Genomic DNA, 20,435 nt, shown 5'->3' on the forward strand with positions numbered 1-20,435 from the left:
TTATGTACTTGCATTCGCCGAGTCAAGGATGCGATTTGCATACGGTCATCGGATGTCTCTACGTTCGCACCAGAGCCGCGCTGACGTCTGGTATTCGCTCTCTGTCGTTGGCCCGTTCATACGAATACGCACACGGAATATAAGAGCCCCCGTATACCTCGCCCCGTGGCCAATACCGATCGTAGATTCCTCCCTCTGTTCGCGCTACGCGTAATCGTAATGAGTTGCGCCCGGAGCCGCATTATTCTTCGCGTCGCGTAGCCCCCAGCGTCGGCGCGGACGTCTTTTTCTTTACTTTGCCAGACTTTGCTCGCTTTTCTCCTTTTTCGTGTTTACTCGGGTCTGCGCTTACACGTAAATTAAATAAAAAGTCTCGTATCGAGTCTCGGACGGACTGAGCGTTGTTCGATCGTCGTCAAAAGAGCGCAACGCGCCTCGTCCGAACGTAGCGGGAAGTTTGAAGGCACCGTGCGAATCGCGTAGGACGCAGGCGAGACAATTTTAGACGCGAGACCGAATTTAACGGCGCCGTATGATAATATCGTAAATCGTTTCGGGAGCTGCACGAGTTCGCCGTCATAAGTCCCATTCCGTTCTCGATACGATACAAGCGAAACGTCGAGGCCCGCGACGACCAGCTCGTAAATAATCGCGCGAGATCGGAATTATCAGAGAGCCGTTCTCGCGGGAGAACGAGAACCGCTCGAGAACTCGAACGCTCGAAATTTTCTGCCCGATGCGTGTCCGCGTATCTCCACGGCGAGCAAAGTCTGCGGGGGTTCCCCGCGACAGATCGAGTGTCTCGTTTAAAATACTTCAAACGACACACGTCAACGATCGACGACAGAACGAGTGACTGCACACGCCGTTCCCGTCCGAGTGCCAATCGCCGACTAAATTCGGCGGAGTTACACTTTCCAATTTGGCAGCTCGGGGACCGTCACTTCCGTTTTCCTCCGTGACAGGTTACGCGCGCGTCCTTGGGCTGATCCTCGCCAACACGAAACGGAAGGCGTACACCGTGCACGCCCGGTCGTGTAACAACCGGCGATAGATAACTATAATAAACTTGCCTCGAGAGTGGCAATGCGTGCCTCGCGTGAGGTAGGTCAGCGTCCCGCTCGTCGGTGGAATCCCTGGCACACTCCTATTTCTTTCCAGAATGCCGCGGCGCGGCGACGCGACGCGAGGCGACGCGAGGCGAGACGAGACGAGTTTTCCCGCGTCTAGCCAGCTTTTCTCGACCATTCCACCTTCTCGTTCGAACGTCAATTGATATCGTTATCGCGAGATTACGCGGGATATTCACGTGGAATTGTAAATTTTCCTTTCTTGTTTCGAATACTTCGAGGTAACTTTAGGAAGACGCGAGAGTTTTGAATCGACTCGAAATGTATATCTCAGAAAATACCACTGTTAATCAACGTCTCGCGTAATTTCCCTATTAACGCAGAATCTATGATACGCTACGAGAAATTCAAGGGAAGTTTCGACCGTCCAAAAAATTCTGAGAGCGAAGCAGAGGACGAATTTCGCTGGAATTTCTCGACGCGATTCCTCGCTAGGCGCACTCGTCGCTGGTAGGAACGTGTCCCGGGTTGGACGAGTTATTAACCATAAATTTGTTCCACGGCTACGGGAGAGAGAGGATGCCCATCTTGTCTCCTGAATAAGAAGCGGCTCGAACAAAAGACAAACTCTCTCGTCCATTGTTCGGCTGCACCTTGTGATTTTCTGGCGACCGGACCTATCTCGTTCGTGCTACTCGTCGTGACGTGATTCGTCTTAAACGAGGCATTCGCATTCCTCCCCTTGGCCCGAGAGCTCGTCTGATTTAAGAAGGAAATATGCCTCCTCCGCCTCGAACTCGCTTTCCACCGTAGAAACGAGTCCTCGAGACAGTAGAACGAGTCGCGTGAGGCAGGTCAGGCGTCCTCGGACAGGGGAATGATTCATTTTCGGAATGGGCTCCATCGAGGCATTTGCATGCCTCGTATAGCTCGTACGTTCGCCCTCGACCGTCTGCAAATTGTGTCGCACTCGTTTCACTCTCTATCCAGCCGTCCTGTCCTATCCTCTTCCGATGTAACAAGACATTTTTTAAACTACCCAGGACTCGCGCAAACTACCGATCGTCCCGGAGAAACATTTCCAAGGAAATTTTCTTCTCGTCCGATGGACCACTTGCCCCCGATTCGATGAAACTTCTTTAACCTCGATACTCGCGATTCGTTAATGACAGTTTCTCGCGCTCTTAAAAATAGAATAATCTGTCGCCCGTGCGAGTGGATGGAAGGTGTTTTCTGCGAAGAAAATCATTCTCTAACGGAACGAATTACGCGAAGCAGGTCAGTGTCACTCTCACGGGAGAAATCATTCCTCGTACCCTTCACTCGTACCACGCTTGACAAAACTATTAAAATTCCGCGTAATCACCGCGAGTGTCATCTGCGCTGACCATCGGAGAAACGAATCCAAGGTGCGACCTTCTTCGTTCCACGGCCGTTTCACCGAAACCAACTTTTCTATCGCGTGCAATTTTCCAACCGCGTCGATACTCCCGCGACCGAGATTGAAAAGCGTAATCGAGGCTACCGTTGGAAATTGCGATGATTCTCGAATTTCCTTCGCGTTATCGTGTCCGTCCAAGCTCCAGAGTTTCTCAGCTAGATCTCTCTCCGTACAGCGGATAAAGTATCCGAGATATAGCAGGACGGATCGCCGAGTGAGGTAGGTCACCGACGTCCCCGGTAGCCGGTAGCCCTTGGAGTCGATCGGTCGGGTTGTTCGCCTGGTTGGGTCCGACGAACCGAACGAGCCAACCGGGTTTAACGAGAAGACGCTGACCAAGGAAAGAACGAGCTATTATACGGGTTCGCATGGCGCTTGGCTGGCTCACCCGTTCGTTATTTCGTGTCCCAACGCCGCGATCTAAAGTCTCGGCCCGACACCGAATGCAAATTTTGCTCTACGCGGTTAATCCCACTTTCGAACGACGATTCGACACGAGAGAAAGGAAAAAAGTGATCCGGAGAGTTCGGTAAACCGAATCCCATCAGTGGACGAATCATCGTGTAAGATCATTCGTGTCTTGGGGAGGATATCGCTCGGGGTTTTGTCGACGGCGCGACTTGGAAGAAGTATCGGGAGAAGGATTATCTTGATCGAAAACTGGATCTTCGATAATAGTTGCGGCGGTGTAAGGCAAGGTCCTTGAAAATAACGCCGTCTCGCGCTCGAGTTACATTGTACGAACGCGACCAGACTCGTGATTATAAGGCTGGATACGCCGCGGGTGAATAGAAACGGACTCGGTAATACAGGTTCAAGAACGGCCCCGATTGCAGCGAATTTATATGCATTAACGCGGCAGCCATGAATGGAACGGTGTAAATGTTACCGTGAAAACGGATCATCGGTGAACGTAAACTATTACCAGTAAAACGCGCGCCTTTATTAAAGTCGCCACAGAATATCTGCTACGTTCGCGCCTATCGAAATCCAACGGTAATCGATTCTCACCCCCTTACTCGAAATTTGCCTTTCGACTAACCCAAGATCAGTTGATCAGACACAAGCTACTTCCGGTGCAGATATCCGATCGTATCAGAAAAGGAATAAGGTAGGAGCGGTTGCGTTGTTCGCGGTTCATCGTTTGCTCGCATGTTTGCGGTGGCTATAGTCGCTCAGAACTAATTATCTCGACACTTGAAGCGAGATTCTTGCGTGAGTATTGGTGGTTAGACGAAAGTGGAGTAGGTCAATAATAGATCGATAGTCGTTGGCTACTTATTTTTCATATTTTTGATCGTGGAAAGTACGGCGTATTAGAGAAAGAACAGAACTTTCTAATAGACCCGATAGATCGAGGAAGTAAAACGTGGGAATAGAGCTGCGATCGTTTGCTACCATCTGCTTTGAATACTTTTCACGCAACGAGATTCTGTACGGTCGGCAAAGAATAATGTACGTACAAACTGCAGAGTTCTCCGCGGAGATAGATCTAACATTACGCATCGGTTAACTCGATAGTATATATCCGAGTCATTCCTTGTTTGTTTTATATGCTTCTAATCTCGCGAGATCCCGTACGCAAGACTAAGAGCAGACCTGTCTGCCGAGCCCCGCGTTGCGTACCAGTTAACAACTGGAATAGGTCGATAATAGATCGATACCCGTTTCCTATCTCTTTTTAGTATTTTTAATCCGAGAGCGGAGCTTTCCGACAGATCCGATACTACAGATCCAACGGAACCATCCCTCGAGAGATCCTCGCGGTCGATCCTCGCAAAGTCAGACACCTCGAACGAGACAATTACGTTACACGTCTGTGTAAAATTCAGCCTGTTCCGAAGACAAATGAACAATGCGTCTGGAGAGTTTTGCGAACGCGCAACGTGAGACAATATGTGTCGCGACACGGAATCGATTTCCGATGGGAGCACGGAGAGACCATTTAGCAGATATTTTCGGTCCCGGTGTATCGACTGGATGTCTCTGTGCAAAGTACGAGTGGAGTTTCGTGACTGACGGCTCGGAAATGGTTGATCGACCGATGGCGAGACTCTGCCCTTGCGTCTATCGTCGGCCACGGAAACAAAAAGGGACGGGATCCGCGCGAAGAACGCTGTGTCCCCGATAATTGCGACCAAACTATCCTCGACTGTTCGATTGAACTCGACTCGTCGCGATTTCCCTCCGCGATAACGGAGCGTCGTGTTTTATTACAGAAAAATTAAAAACGTATCGCTGGAAGAGAACCGCTCCAGAAATCTACGTATTTGTAGCTCGAAATATCACCGTTTGGCTCGAAATACCCCAAAATTCTCGACAGGATAAACACAGAGATTAGCTTTCGCGAACGAAAAGCAAACAGTTCGTCGACTTCGACGCGGAATCGATACGCTTCGAAGTAGGTTCACGGCGAGGTAGACTGAAAAATTAACGGTCGGAACGAAGAAGACGGTTCATCGATCCCGAGATGAAAGTAGCATTGCTCCAAAACTTTAAAACAAACACACCGCGATCCTTCGTCTTAAAACGAATCGAAGAAAGTAATAACGTTTCGGATCTTTCTCGACGTACCAAGATCACAAACGGCGTAACACGACACGCTGAAGCACACATAAACGAGATCGTCATTCAGCGGTAAATTAGACGCAAAGCTGATAGGCGATTCAAGGACGCTCCAGCCACGAAGGAGAATAGCGCATTTTTCTAGGCTATTGATTGCGTCTACCGAATATAGGGTAATATTCAATCTACTTAATGGCACGGTTGCCTGCGTGCACCGTCCTCGATTTCATCTCACCGTAGGCCGCTGGAATACCGGGCCTCGACGCTCTTTTTTTCGTTCCACTTTTGCGCCTAAGCAAAATACTACGTACCTCGCGCGCGTGCGCGCATTGCCGTTTCTTATTTTAACCCTCTTCCGTAAAGAAAACGAACGTAAAGAAAGATTTTTAAATCTATCGGTGTACATGGGCCGAACAAAATTAATACGTACCGACCGAAATTACATTAGGAGCACGTCCGGCACGCCGAAAAGTGTACACAGCTTCGAGCATATGCGACGGAATTGCATAAAACGTGCACGATGGGTCCTGGCGAGCTTCTGAGAATGCGAAAAAGAAAGGAGATCGTGTTTTGAATGCGACGCCGCAAGAAGTAACGCCGAGAGAAACCCAGTTATCGAGAGACTTTTATGGAGAGGTCGCGGCTTCCACGGCGAAACGCAAGGTGTCTTTCCAAGTAAGTGAATTCCTCGTTCGTGTACACCGTGAAAAGCCTGCTTTCCTCTCGATTAGACTCGCTAATAAACCGTTTCTTCGGAGCAAATTGATTCGTCCGATTTAAATTCCTGCGCGTTTAAGACTCTTTCTAGATAGACCTCTCAAACTAACCTGTACCTCGAAGACAAACTACGTTAACTCCAAATTTGTAACCCCGTTCGTTTACTCGACGCCTATAGGCGGTCGACGCGCGCGACCATCGTTCCCATGGAACGTTTATAAACCGGGGGTTAAGCAGACCGCGTACGCGAAATCGACGTTTCCAGCGATCGACCGATCTCGACTCTGACTAATTCCGTCGTATGAATCATTCCATCCGCTCTCGAAAGAACACGGCCAAAGTGCATCGCACCGCTCCGAATTGAACTTGAATCCAGATTCATCGCGAGCAAACTAATGCTCGTCTGCGAGATAAGTAGCGTTTAATATGCCTAGTCGCGCAGTTCCCTGTCAGAAATGTTATTGGCGTTCGCACGATTGATATTGATACACCGACAGATTTTCTTTCTTTTCCGAGACAAATTTAGAGTTCGACCGATTGGGAAAGTGACAAGATTCGGGAGCTATCTAAGTACTTTTATCTTGGATATTTTCTTTAGGAATCACCTACGATGACACCGAATTGAGAGGGTCGAGATAAGAAAAATTTAGGTCGCTCTAATAAAGAAAATAACCAAACTGGATAAATTCGTGTGGTTCTCGAGTACTCATACATCGAAACGCTCGACATTTCGAATACGATAAACAACTTTCGATGGTTTAGTCGATAAAAATTACGAAATCCTCGCTGCGCTGTCGTTTTCTTATTCGTCACCCGCAGACTGCGAATTTTATATATTTATCACGAGTAGTTAATTTTGCGCAAACACATACGTGTTGGTTACGTTTGACGCGAGTTTTCGCAGCCGAGTAAATTATTTTTCGAATAGAACGTTGTCCATCTTCGATTCGTTACGTCGAGATCCACATTCGCGATGAAATTATGTGGTCGTCCAAGAAACCGTTGAAAGTCCAGCTCGAGGCACGTATGTACGTTGCACATATGTATCATCGGGGTTAGGAAATGCTCGAAAGGAGCAAGAAGTCTGCAAATCCGCTTTTCTTCCTTCTAGACGAGTCCACGCCCGAGCAGGCGATAAGGAGAACGCGTGTACGACGAGTCCCTTCCAGTGGGTCACGCATGGGAAACTGGAACGGTTTCATCTCCAAGCGGAAGACTCGATTTTTCTCAGGAGGAGAAACCACCGATTTTTCTTTCGATCGATCGTTTCTAGGTTAGAACACATGTCGCGCGCCTATACCACTTACCCACGATAGTTGCCGCGTAATGGGAATGGAAAATTGATCGGCGATGCGCGATCTTTTTCGCTATCGAACCAAATATTATAATATCGAATATACGGGTAGAAAGCAAACTTGTTGGCGGCGTCCACTACAGTTTGGGTATCGATTGGCTGGTAGCAAACCCGATAATGCGCGCTGGATATAAAGGAAAATTTATCAGCCGTTTAGTTTATACAGAAACATAGCGCGGGGGTTTGATTTACAAACTTCTTTGTCAGAAGAATCACCAAATACCGCGGACCGCGCGACGATAAACGGCGAGAGCTTTCGTTCGTTTTATTTACAGTTCGCCAAGAGACGGTCTATATCAGAAATTCTGAAGCATCGCGTCGCGGCGTTGACACCGATAAAGAATTCAACCGTTTAATCTCTTCGTACTTCGGACGCGTGAAGAAATTCCAGAAAAATCTGCTCTCGCGGGCCGTGGAGAAGCGAGCGAAATACTTATTCGAAGCCACGCGATACCGAAATTAATTACGATATCGTTGTGTTTCCGAATGCGCAAACACGTCAGAAAAAAATATCCGGAAATAATTGTCGTTTCACCGCGTGGCCTACTCGCCGAGTTTCTGGGTTCCAATTTGCGCCCGGGCATGGTTCCGTAAAGGCAAACCAGGTTTCGAAACTCGTGGAAAGGTAATCGATACCTCGAAACGCTTTCGAAACGAAGATCCAAGGAAAAGCCGCGCGCGATCGTTCGTCGTGGAATGCACTCTCGTCGAAATACGATTTATCATTTCCGCGAACTGCGACGATATCCGGCAACAAATTCTACGCTCGTTTCCGTCGAGCGTCCCGAAGATATACAACGAGTCGTTTAACCCGTATACTTATCACCGCCCTATTTAAAGGACGGTATAGAATTGTCGCCGAAAGCTATAGAATCCCTGCTCAAAGTCGTTAGATGTTAGATAAGGTCTGGGAACAAGTAAACGGTCTTGCAGAATCACCGTGCGACTAGAACAAGCTACAAAGTACGATAAAGCACAGAAAAGTCGCTCCAGACAGTTATAACATTCCTACACAGAGTTACGAAATGGCTGTATAATTGCACAATCGCTATTGAAAGGTACACAAACATGACTAATCGCTACAGGTAAATATGGATACCTATAAAATCGTCATGCATGGAAAATTCCAAACCCTCCGTGGCGACTTACGAAATCTCTATTTCTGACGAAAACTGAGAGCGCGAGCCTACAGAGTGCTACAGAAACATTGCTCAATCCCTATGCAAGGATACGAAGAACCGAACAATCGTTGCGAAGAGCTGCAGAAATCTATGATATCCTATGGAACCGATATGGAATTGCTATAAACAGATGCGTGGGATTTCTACGGCTACGAAGACCTTACGTTTCCCTATAGGGAACGATAGGTACCTACCCTGTCCTCTCTTAAAGAAAGTTTCAAACATCTTCAACGAAAAGTTACCGGTAATCTCTGTTCTCGACAAAGCCTCGATGGCCTGACATATTTTTCAGACAATTCAAACGACGACGACACGCGCGAGGCTTAGCGATGCTGCTCGTCACTGTTTGGTCGCCGACGAAGACGATCGCAAACAAACACGGGCGCAAACAGCCGCGGTTCGAGACGCCGTTCGTCGAATCTGGTCGCGAACAAACAACCGCGAAACGTATAAATAAATTTGTCCGACGGGACCGATAAAACGACGACACGGAGCAACGACCAACAATCGAGCAGATAATGTTTAAGGCGTGAACGGCGCGGCGCGATGTTGGCGAATAAAGAAACGTCAGGAACAATCGAATCCCCGTTGACACGACGAAGGTCGACAGGGATTTTACGGCGCGAATTCGTTTAGCGACTCGTAATTTAACCGGCGAGGTATTTTTTTTATGACGGGAACACGATAAGGGAACCAGCCAACCACCGTCTCGAGCTTCTTTCGAAAGAGATCATCGACTATCAGTCGCGATAAGGGATTTGACAGTCATGTGTGCCCGGCTGACGTTAATTACCCTCGTGCTTCCTCCTCTATTTTTCTCCTCCTCGTTAAGCGATCAAAACTTGGCGCCAACAGGTATCGATATGCAAAGCTCGAGTAGGGAACTGATTAAACTCAAAGGAGCCTGTCCAAGAGAACAACGAACGAAATACAATAGGACAAAGTTTGACCAGCTGAGCATTGTTTTCGCAGCTGCCACCTGCCGAAGAAACGCAAATAGGGGTGGGAATGACTTTTGACCGCGCATACGAGTAACAAATGTTATCAATGTCCGTGCCACCACCGGACTGCTTTGTTTAATCTACAACTTCGAAAAGAAAATAACGATTTCCACTTCCGGAAGCACGGAACGGAAATCTGCTTCGTTGCCTCAATTCTGAGTACTTTGTAATATTTATAATTTGTTCAACGATAGGAATTGCCATCTTAGAAGATGATCGACGTCGCTTGGATTAATTTAATTTAAATTGTTTCTATTTCTCATCCATCGCGTCGCATCACGGAACGCCTCCTATTTACTATATTTATGTCTCGTAAACTTGTCCCACTTTTATAACGATGAATGACTAATTCCCGCATTTCAACTCGCGTTTCCTTGCCTTGTTTGCTCGTTTTGCTCCGGCGCGCCGACAGAAACACGCGCAATCTAGCGTAGCATAGCCGACGGTTCTCTGATATTCTGCCATCGTTGAAAAAGAAACACCGAAAAAAATACGAGTACCCGTTGAAGACATCTGACAAGCAATATGCACGTCCAAGCGCGTCTCTGGTTGCGTATAGATTATAATTAATGGAATTGAGTATTCCGCTACGGAGAGCTGATCTTTATACTATACGTAACAAGAGTAGCAGATCATTTAAATATCCTCGGGAATAGAATCTCGTTATATGGAAGACGTCGACCAGTTGCAATTATAGATTAAGATTGAAGAATCATTTATAAATGGAATCTAACGTGTGCAAAGTCTATGTAGAAAACGTTTAATTAATCGATGTGGTAATATCAGTCCTGCTTTTATAAAAATTATGAAAATTACTTGGATGTAAATTCATATTCAAGTAGATTAATATCGCTATCGAATACGTCTGTCGATGAAAAGAACGAAAAGTATGAGACCAGTCCATTTCTTTCGTCTGTAATATTTGAGAGAATTGGCTGCGCAATTTAATAATGTTTTTAACATCTTCTTCGATAACATCTCTAACAGCTAATTACATCTTCTAGAACGGCAGAGAGCCGTGATCATGCGTGAAACGGTTGAAAGGCACTCACCTGGGAGCATTGATGATCGGTCGGCCCATTGCCCGTTGCTGGCGCTTCTCGTTACTGGGAAGGCGCAGGTAATCTTGGTCGCCAAAGAGGAACAGATCCTTTGAAATAATCATGTCCACCGTGTGGTTGCCGGTTATAGCTGCCCGCCTCTCTCTTCTTATCTTTCTCTCACTGCCTGAACACCACTGGCTGAACAACGCACGACGACGACGACAACCACGACGCGGAGCGAATATTCTCACTGTCCCGCCACCTAAATACGTCCGACGCGATTCGCGACGACGAAGATGATGCGCCGCGACGACGAGCCTCACTCTGCCTACGAACGTCAGCGACCGAACATTTTCGCGGCCGACTCGACGCCGATGATGTCTCGCGATCCTCGTACCTGTTCGCGAGCATCAAGTCCGACTCGAAGATCGAAGCGATCGCGACGTGTTATTCGTGTTACCGGAGCTGACCGATCCGCGGAATGATCGAGAGTCTTCGTAAGAGCTTTTACGGTTGGTCGAGCGTCGAAACGGTTTAAAGTCTCTACAGTTCTCTTTGGTACGGTCGACGACGATTCAACGTTCGGCTTTCGTTTCTCGAATGAAATCGTTCGACGAACTTGAGGGAGAATCGCGTCAGAAACGGAGCATTTCTTCCTTTCTTCCGAGCTTCGAGGGCGTTTATCTGGAAAATAAGAACGCAAGGTGATATTTATGGGTTTGGTTTTTTGTTTATTTTTTTTAATATTTATCGAAAATTAAGAAAATTTTGGAGTCCGTTCACGGAGAGAAAGAAGAAAGGAAAACGGTACCTTACTCTCCTGTTTAAAAGTTCTGGTCAGGCGACCGACGATATTCTTTCTATTTCGTACCGAGAAATTTTACGCGACCTACGAGTTGTAAGTTTGGAATTACGAGTAGTTGATTCCACCTCGGCGTATCAGATATTCGCGTAGAACGCCGGACGTTGCAACGAATGCCTCGAATACGTACTCGCGAGTAGCCTCAGCATCGCGCTCGCGCGTTCATTCATGATCGTCTATTGCTACTGCCGAAGGTAATCGTGCTTGGGTAAGGTAATCCGTTACCACCGACGAGGTCGGTAAAAACAGAACCAAGTTTTCTCATCGCGAAAATAGCGGCTTTCGCGGTAGCAAGACGGTAACAGTGCACATCTAACAGACGGTGAGTATCTTTCATTCGTTATTTAGGTGTCACTTACGGAGATTTCATTCCGTAATTTCATTTTCGTCATGCTTATCAAATTATTTAATTCGAGGAAGACACGTCGATACACATTCACCACCGTATAAACGGGTCGTCGCGACGACGCATCCTAACAAACAAATCACCAAAAACAACTATCCTTCGCGGTCGACATTAGTCTCACTCGGCGGGAAATCGAAGGAGTTTGCGCGCCCTCTACTCGAAACATGGCGGAAAATGATCGTACGCCCCCTACTCAAAGCTTACCATAGCTTCGTTCCTGTCTCAAAGAGAAAAAAGAAAACGTACCTCTGTCGTGTTCCGGGAAAACGTGAGCGATGGAATCCGTACGTCGAAACGTTTATCCCAAAGATGTTTCGAACAAGCATTCATGAACGTAGATAAAAAAAAGTCCCGCGGGCAACTAGTTCGTGACTTCCGAAACGCGACGACAAAGAGTCCGGTTGGAAAAATTCGGTTTGATTTCGCAAAACAGAAATAAATATATAGGTCACCTATTTCCGTCCAACCAGCGTACCCGTGCTGCACGCCCGCGTTCATCAGCTTCCGAATTCTTCGCATAACCAAGAATCACTCGCTATCGCACGTTAAATCGCTCGTTATTTATCAGCTTGTTGCCCGTTTAACGCAGTTCGCGCGCCGGGAACGAAGACGATTATGGCGGGCGGGGTGAGCGAAGTAGGGTTGGGTGGCTAGAGCGGACAATGGCGGGCCAACGCTTTGCCGGACCCTTTTCTTTTTCGAGGCATTTTAGGAAAGGCAAATTTTATCGCTAATATAGTATTATTTATCCTCTTGTCATCCTCTACGAAACATATTCCAATATTTTCAAACAAACAAAACATCGAGCAAGGAAATGTATCGAAAACATCAAATGTTTTGAGAATTACAAGAATGATACTAGACTGACGAGGGGTCCGATGCGCCTGGGAAAATATTTGAGCTCTATGCTCTGTAATTTAAAAACATTTACTTCTTACTAGACAGACGAGAAAAACCGAGTCGTGAAAGTTCCGAATACCTCAATCGAATGATCGGATATCGATGATACGTCGCTGATCATAAATATTCAGATATTAAACCTTACTTGAAATTAGAAGAAACATTTCTTCTGTGATGCAAATGGTAGTTACGTTAACGGATCAACGAATAAGAAGCTCTCGAGACCCCCTTTAAAATATTAAATCCGCCCCTGGAAAGGGGGAGGGAGAGCAGCGAGTGCAATGGTCGTACGTTGCGTTTGAAGCTGACGAAGTAAATCGAGCGGATATACGCCGCGCTCATGAGAACTCGTCCCATATTTACATCGCGCCAATTTTCACCCGCCAACTGTTAGGCATTAGTCACGGATGAGTGGCACGTATACGATGTCGAGCATCTCGACGTTGGATTTTCGACGAGTGTCCCTAATTAGTTGATTGGTATTAGCTGGATTCGTGGAACAACACGGTTTTACTTTCACGGCCGCGAGCGCGACACCTAACCTACAAATAATACCATCGATGGTATCGAAGTATCACCGCTTCTGGTTCGAGCTATACGGATTATTTTCTAATAAATGGATCAGATTGATAAATTAGATACTTCAATTCTGCCTATCTTAACGATATCGTCGATATACCGAACGTTGCTACTTATCGATAACGCGACAATGATCGCTGGTAGCATCTCTAGGCTAAGGACGGTTTCCCATTTCCGTTGCGGCTAGCGATTTCGTCAAGCGTGTCAACCTTCGAACGTGAAATTAGTACCAATGCGACTAAAGCTACGCTCGCATCGACTCCCGACGCGTCGTAAGTGCTGTGATCGAAATCGAGAACGTTAAGGAAGGTTATGGCACTCGTTGCGAAAATAGTACCGTTAATTCAGTGTTTCTCTCTTAAACGACGGTAAGGACGAGAAGTGGATGCACGAATTAACCTGGACCCGAAGTTTTACCATTGCTGTTCGAGAGGATGCAGCCAACCAAAATTTTATACAGGTATGTGTCTCAATGTCGTAAAAAAGTTTGTTTACGTATCGAGAACGGATCATTGACAGAATGCTATCATTAAATCGTATAGAGAAACGCGAATACATCCCTGTACGTTGTTTACCGCATAAATCGATGATTCGCTGGAAGCAAACGGTATAAACGGTATTTTTCGACACATCGATAAAGGCACATTTGCGACAACGTGTATTTTATCAATGACAATATACGATAATTTAGCACAATTATCTCATCGCGAGTAGTACGTCTCATATCGCGAGTGCAACGATCTCGTCCATTAAACCGTAAGATCAATGAACAGCAGCGCTCGATAGCCACAAATGAGATTACGACTTCGAATTTCGATGACCATCCACTCGACGATTACCACTGCTTGCATCTGGTATTTATAAATATCCTTCGACGAATCCCTCGACACCTCATCTAAACCCGGATCATCCAAACGCACCATTCCTCTGCATTCCTAATAACGTTTTCACCAAGGCGGACGCTATGGTTTACGAACACCAACATTTTTCTGCTTTCTCGCCGACTAATTACATCGCGATCGGACGCAATGCGAGCAAAGCAAAAACACGTACTTATCCTGATTTACTTGATTAGAATACACAAGTCAGCCTGTTGGATTTGTTCCAAAGCGAAGTTGTTCCTTTCAACGCTACAATCGTTCGACCTAATCGGTGTTTTCAACCATCGGGAATCAAATATACACCTAATTGAAATATCCCGCTACCGGATAGTCATGTCACACGCTTCTGGACCAACTACATCGTCTCGACTTGAAACAAATATGAGAGAAAAGCGAGTATATTTAAAAAAAAAAAAAAAAACTAGTCTAGTCATTCTTTCTATCGATCTGTCTCTGTTTAAGTAGTTTATCCGAATTTCGAGAAACGAAGCATAGCAATGGAAAGAGCACAAAGATAAGGTGTTGTCGACTTATGGCAAAGTCTGCTGCTAGATGATTAGATACGGAATTAAAAGCTCGACGATCAAATTTGTTCTAGTTTACGACGGTGATACCATCAACCTGTAACGCGCAATCGTTCTTATAGCGTTTGATTTTACCGCGAAACAATATTCAAGAATCACTCGTCCTTTTATACGTTTTTTTAATGTTCTACAAGGACCACGTACGCCTTTTGGGAAAGAGAAGATTGACTGCACCGGGACAAGCGGTCGATTAAGTATTATTACGAAGATGCGATGATTATAATACCTATGGTAGGTAAGGTCAGCGGGTAGTGATAAGGTCATCGCAAGAGTGACGTAGGCGTCCTTCGGTTACTCGTCCTCGAATGTAAAGAAATTAACTTTTGTCGCGAGAAAATATCTGGCCGCGATAATATCGTCGAATCTGCCGTAAAATCTTTTTCGGAGTAGAAAAATTTATTCAAATATCGAACGTGCTTTCTACGTACTTTTTACCGGTGAAATTGCTCTAAAATCCTATGGTAATACATTTCGATGTCGGTGTAAAATTCAATTCGATTCAATTATCTTTATTTATAGTGTGGTGGTCCTAATGGACCGCTTACACTTTTCCTGTAACTGTCGGTGTAAAAGTAGGACTATCCTATCGAAAATTGGAGCAGTGGAAACCCTGATTAAGAAGGATAGTTATCGAGTGCCTTTATTCATCGCCTATTATTCGAATCGAATTTGTTCCACCCTCTATGTACACTGTTGTACTCTATCTAACGCGCACAATATTTCGATACTTTATCGGAGCCACTTTATTGGTAAACATTGAGAACGGGGAAGTCGATCCAACTCCAATATCATCGTCGCGACTTTAGCATGAATACGTATCTAATGTTTGGGTCATGAAAAACCCGGCATCCGTTGTCCGAAGGTTAAACACCGGTTAAGCAACACAGTCGATATATCCCTTTCGTATTCTTCGACGCGTTTGCTCAGTTTCAAACTCGAAACGAGCATGTTAGGTACGACGGTGGAACGTATTATTAAATACCGTGGAAGTGAAAAATTAGGTCGTTTTGATGCTGGCCATGATGCATCGGTACGAGAATTCTTAAAGAGGCGTGTATGCACCGCGACAACCGTCAGCTTTCTCGCGAATCACACGTAGGGACGTTCGATTCTGAATCGATTAATCGGGATTTACGAGTAGAGAAAATGATAAGTACAACTAGAAAATCTACATGGTGCGATTTGATAAATTCGACTTACCGAAAAACGACGAGAGATCTGAATGTCGGTGTTATCGTAGCTAGGATCGAGAGGCGTCCCCGATCGCACGGAAATCCGAAGAGAGTACTTCAGTAGGTCTCGAGTTCGATGTTGGCCGCAGCCGGTATCTTCGGCCTCGTCGTCCTCGGCGTCGTCCTCCTCGTAGCTCCTGTCACACATGCACTGTGCACCGGCCACGAACATGCGGCCATTGCGCGGCGCGCAGTCAATGAACCCGCATTGCTTTTCACCCGAGAGAGTCTTTCCGCTTTTTTTTTTTTCTTTCCCTTCTTAAAGCCCCGGCACGCACTATCGCGCCTCTATCCGCGAGATCTTCGGCTGCACACTCACGACATATATTCCGGTGGCGGTTTTGCACGAGGAACACCCAACCCTCCCGGTGTCACTGGGCTCCCTCGCCTCTTCCTGCACCGGTGTCCTCTCTCTCTCTCTAACCCTCTGTTCTCTGTACATATGCGCCTATGTATACGTGTGTGTATGTATGTGTGATACGCGGGTGCGCACGCGCGTGTTCACGTCTCTTCTCTGGCTTTCGCACGTGTATATATACGTATGTGTTGTACGTCGCGACGAAGAATCCCTCTCTGTCCCTCTTTTATTTTTCTTACTCCCTCTTCGTACCTTCGTACGGTCGTTCAGTGACCCGTTCTCTCACTCTCTCTCTATCGCCGATGCACCAAGATCTGCGACATTTAACCGGCTCCGTGTGATTAAAGCCCTGCCGAAAGAGAAAGAGAAAAGGAGCAGGAGATGAACGCCTAGACACGGGATTAAAGAGACCGGCGGTGTGTTGTGTCGTATCACGCGCACTCGCTCGCTCGCACGCACGACTGACTCGTACCGGAGTCTCGTGTCCCCCCGAGTTTCAAGCACGGCTTCGCGACGCGACACTCGCGGCGGTCGGATGCAGACTGAATCGGACGCTACGTGTCCCGCTCCGTGTATTGCCGGGAACGTCCCTCCTGTCCACTCTCCCTCTTTCTTGTTCGTTCTCTTTCGCCTTCCCCCTATTTACTTCTATCCGTGGTGGCTATCAGCTCGTGCCAGACCTCAGGTTCATTTTTACTGACGACGCGCGAACGTATACGGTGAATAACGTTGATATTCGGACGCTTTGTAGTTTTTTTTACTTTTACAGTAAAACATCGTGTTAAACACCGTATCCGAACTATCGTGTTTAAGCAACAAAAGTTTATAGTTTATTTATCTAATTATGCAAAGTTTCTGCGAAGAACGAAATACCCTTGTTGCCTCTGGTTCGTAAGACCATCTAAATTTTGTCAAGGATGCTGTCATTCTCGAATCTCATTTTATATTTATAGTAATACTTATCACCGTACCGTAAAACGAGGTTACTTTACGCTTAACGGAGTATCTTTACACCGAGATCTGAGAAAATTCGTTCGTCATTTTGATTCGTATTAGGATACGTATAAAGATACCCCGTAAGGTGCAAAGTAACCTCACTTTGTAACGGCGTTCGATGATCATACATCCTATAGCATAAATAGACCAGTTATATTTATTACTTCGCAACACTGAAATTAAGATAAGGAAAATATGAGGAAAGTAAATTCGTACGCATTCGATTTGATAATAATTCTTATTTATGTTGGTACAACCCTGAAGAGAATTCAGGTTGAGAATAGCATTTCGTACAAAGTGTAGTTGTACAAACTAGAAGTAGGCAACCCTTTTGACACGGCTGTATAGAAGGCGACACGGATTTTTCAAACTACAAAATATTACCGTTTGAAACTAAATATTGCAAAGCCAATTTACTTTTTTGTTCATTGAACAATTGTCCAATTTTTGTCGATTAAAGTTAATATTGAAAAACTGTGTTTCATCAAATATTTATTTTCTAATTATATTACAAAATTCGTAATGTATCTGTAGGTACTTGTATCTATTTTTTATTATTATTATGTAGGTAAAATTAGGGAATTGTTTAAATATATTTAATGGTTCATTTTATAAAGTCAATTAAAAAGAGATCTAAAAAAGCTCCTTTTACCCAAGTTATTTCTGTGTACTTTAAAACACTGGCAAATGTAATTACTTTATTGATCAAATAAATTACTAAATTATGTTTGACTATGGTTATCAAAATTGTCTTCGCCATCGTCGTTATTGGACTCGGAAAATCCCATTTCCTCGTCTTTTTGGCAGACCAAATCTATAATAGCGCTATAACCAAACAAAGAGTATTAGTATTTTTTAATCTAAGGATTAAGATTAACAAATGCTGAAACAGCTCCAAGCTTACTTTAGTAGATCACCTTCGTGGCTATTCCAAACTACAGTTCCTGGATGTGTTATTTTATACTCTAACATGTTATTAAATTCTTCTTGCAATTTCTGTAATAAATTAAACACGTAAAAAGGTATTGTACATAGACATAAATTTGAGGTTATAGTGGTTCATTTGTTATACCTGAATGAGTTGCGCAGTTCGCAAATCGCAAGGAAAGTTTTGTGAACTTGCTAAACTAATAAGATAATTTCCTTTTTCCTTTTCTGAAAAATTTAAAATATTTTTATATGTATATAAATGATACAAGTTATGTAAAAGAGCTGTCAATTTCTCGTACTTATGCACATATTCGGAGCGGCGAATAATAGAATTGGTGCAGTAACGCATGTGGTGTCATGCAAATATATCATTGTCGATCGTTGTTTTACGAAGTATGTAAGAAATGGGCTTGGAAAGTGATGAATTTTATCGTTTACGCTTGACGGATGCACATTCACGCTACCGTCTTCTGGAGTCCACGCAACTGTTCCTTTCTTTGTAACTCTCCTAAAAGATACAGGTAAAATGAAATTAATCAACCGTGAAAATTTTGATGAATTAGAAATTTCTATACGTACCTTATAACGGCAACATTTGGATAGAGTCCAGCGCATACTATTGCTTTTATTAACGCGATATTGCTAGAGTTTTTGTTGGCGTTCCTATCGCTGGGATTGTCAGTTTCTAAAAATTTCATTTGATGCAAATGCTGAGCAAATTGAGTTTTCATTTCAGAAAGAAGTTTTAGTGTATTGAAAGAGAGGAAATGCTCCCTGCAAAAATAACCAGCATTTCCTCTTCTGTGTGAAGCCTCGAATCTCCTTAAAGCTTCGGCCAATGCTATATGATCACTGTATTCGTTTAAACTAAGCTCAAGTTTTTTTTTATTTGCTTGATCTTCTTTTCCTAAAGGGCAATAGAATGCATCCTTAAACGTAAGACTTGCCGCGATCGCAAAAACTGGTTCTACGCAAGAAAACAATGCTGCCCATATAATCATCTTTCCTGGTAAAAATAAATATTATTTTGAACATTATTATTATCAAAAAAAGGTGTTATATTTAGGAGCGGAGACATTACCTGTTCGTGGATCAAGCGGCAATTGTGCCAAATGATACCCTAAAGGCGTTAAATGTTCCTCGTTATCTAATGCATTAAGTATTCGGAGTAGCTCTAAAGATAAGTCTATAGCTTTTACGTCTGGCGGGTCCATAACACTGGCTAAAAAAGATTTGGCCTTTCCTAATTGTAAAATTTTTATTTGCAAAATAACATCTTCTAAACGAGTCCTTAGCATCTCAGGTAATGGGTATTGTTCAAACGTCGATTCTCTGGCTCTCGAATATAAATGATAACAGCAACCAGGTTTCACTCTAAAGAAAACATATTAATATCGAAGCAATTATTACAAATAATAAGTAAGTCTAAGTAAGTCTCTTACCTGCCCGCTCGACCTTTTCTTTGTTTCGCATTAGCTAACGATACCCATTCGGATAATAAAGTTTCGATATTTTTATTCAAATCAAATCTTTTATACTTAGTTCTACCAGAGTCAACGACATACACTACATCTTCGATAGTTATTGACGTCTCCGCAATAGAAGTCGCAATTATTATTTTTCGAACTCCTACAGGTGGTTCTTTAAATATAAGCTTTTGATCGATCGTTGGCATACGAGAATGAAGAGGATAAATAACGTATCTACCTATATACGAAGAATAATTTTGAATAAATATATAATACTATGATTTACGTTGACGATAACTCGTAAAATGTACTTACTTTGTGGATATCGTCCACTATCTATCATCATTTTATGTAGTTTTGTTATGTCCATCATACCAGGTACAAAGACTAGTATTGCTCCAGGACCTTGTGTTCTAGAAATGTATCCGATTAACTCTTCTATAAGATCGAGAGACATTTCTTCGCTGTTAGGATTCTTCAATTGATCGGTCACATATTTCGGATACTTTTTCTGTATTACAATAGCCGTATTAATTCATTATAAAATAAAAAAAAAATAAGACAAATATAAAACCATAAAAGTGATACTTACATCGGCTATAAGTTGCTGTACGTATGGATGTATGAAATCGGTAAAATCGTTCCTTTTTTGTTGATCTTGTTTAATCTTCTTGTTAACTTTTTTCCAATTTTGCGGTACCGGAGGTGGTTCGGGAAATTTAAATCTGTATATCAATTTATACAATAGTTCTTTACTTTTACTACTTTTAAATTAAAATTGTGATAAGAAACACTTACTGTGTAAATGATAAAATATCTTCTAAATAAAATTGTTCCACTGGATGAGTGAAGCCTGGGATGTGAAT

The 20,435-nt window shown here is 44.2% G+C and overlaps 1 protein-coding gene across 1 annotated transcript in view; it reads right to left on the reverse strand.

The window, feature by feature from the left end:
- Positions 1 to 17,888, reverse strand: part of LOC128881066 (uncharacterized) — a 110,673-nt gene extending 92,785 nt beyond the window's left edge. Inside the window, exons 1-2 of the mRNA XM_054131745.1 lie at positions 15,785 to 17,888; positions 10,382 to 11,056 (exon numbers count right to left, since the gene is read on the reverse strand). Of these exons, the coding sequence (XP_053987720.1) occupies positions 10,382 to 10,494 (113 nt within the window). The 5' untranslated portion in view covers positions 10,495 to 11,056; positions 15,785 to 17,888. The remainder of the gene's footprint in view (positions 1 to 10,381; positions 11,057 to 15,784) is intronic.
- Positions 17,889 to 20,435: the final 2,547 nt, after the last annotated feature.

Source organism: Hylaeus volcanicus, chromosome 8 (genome assembly GCF_026283585.1).
Source record: "Hylaeus volcanicus isolate JK05 chromosome 8, UHH_iyHylVolc1.0_haploid, whole genome shotgun sequence".
Lineage (NCBI taxonomy): Eukaryota > Metazoa > Arthropoda > Insecta > Hymenoptera > Colletidae > Hylaeus > Hylaeus volcanicus.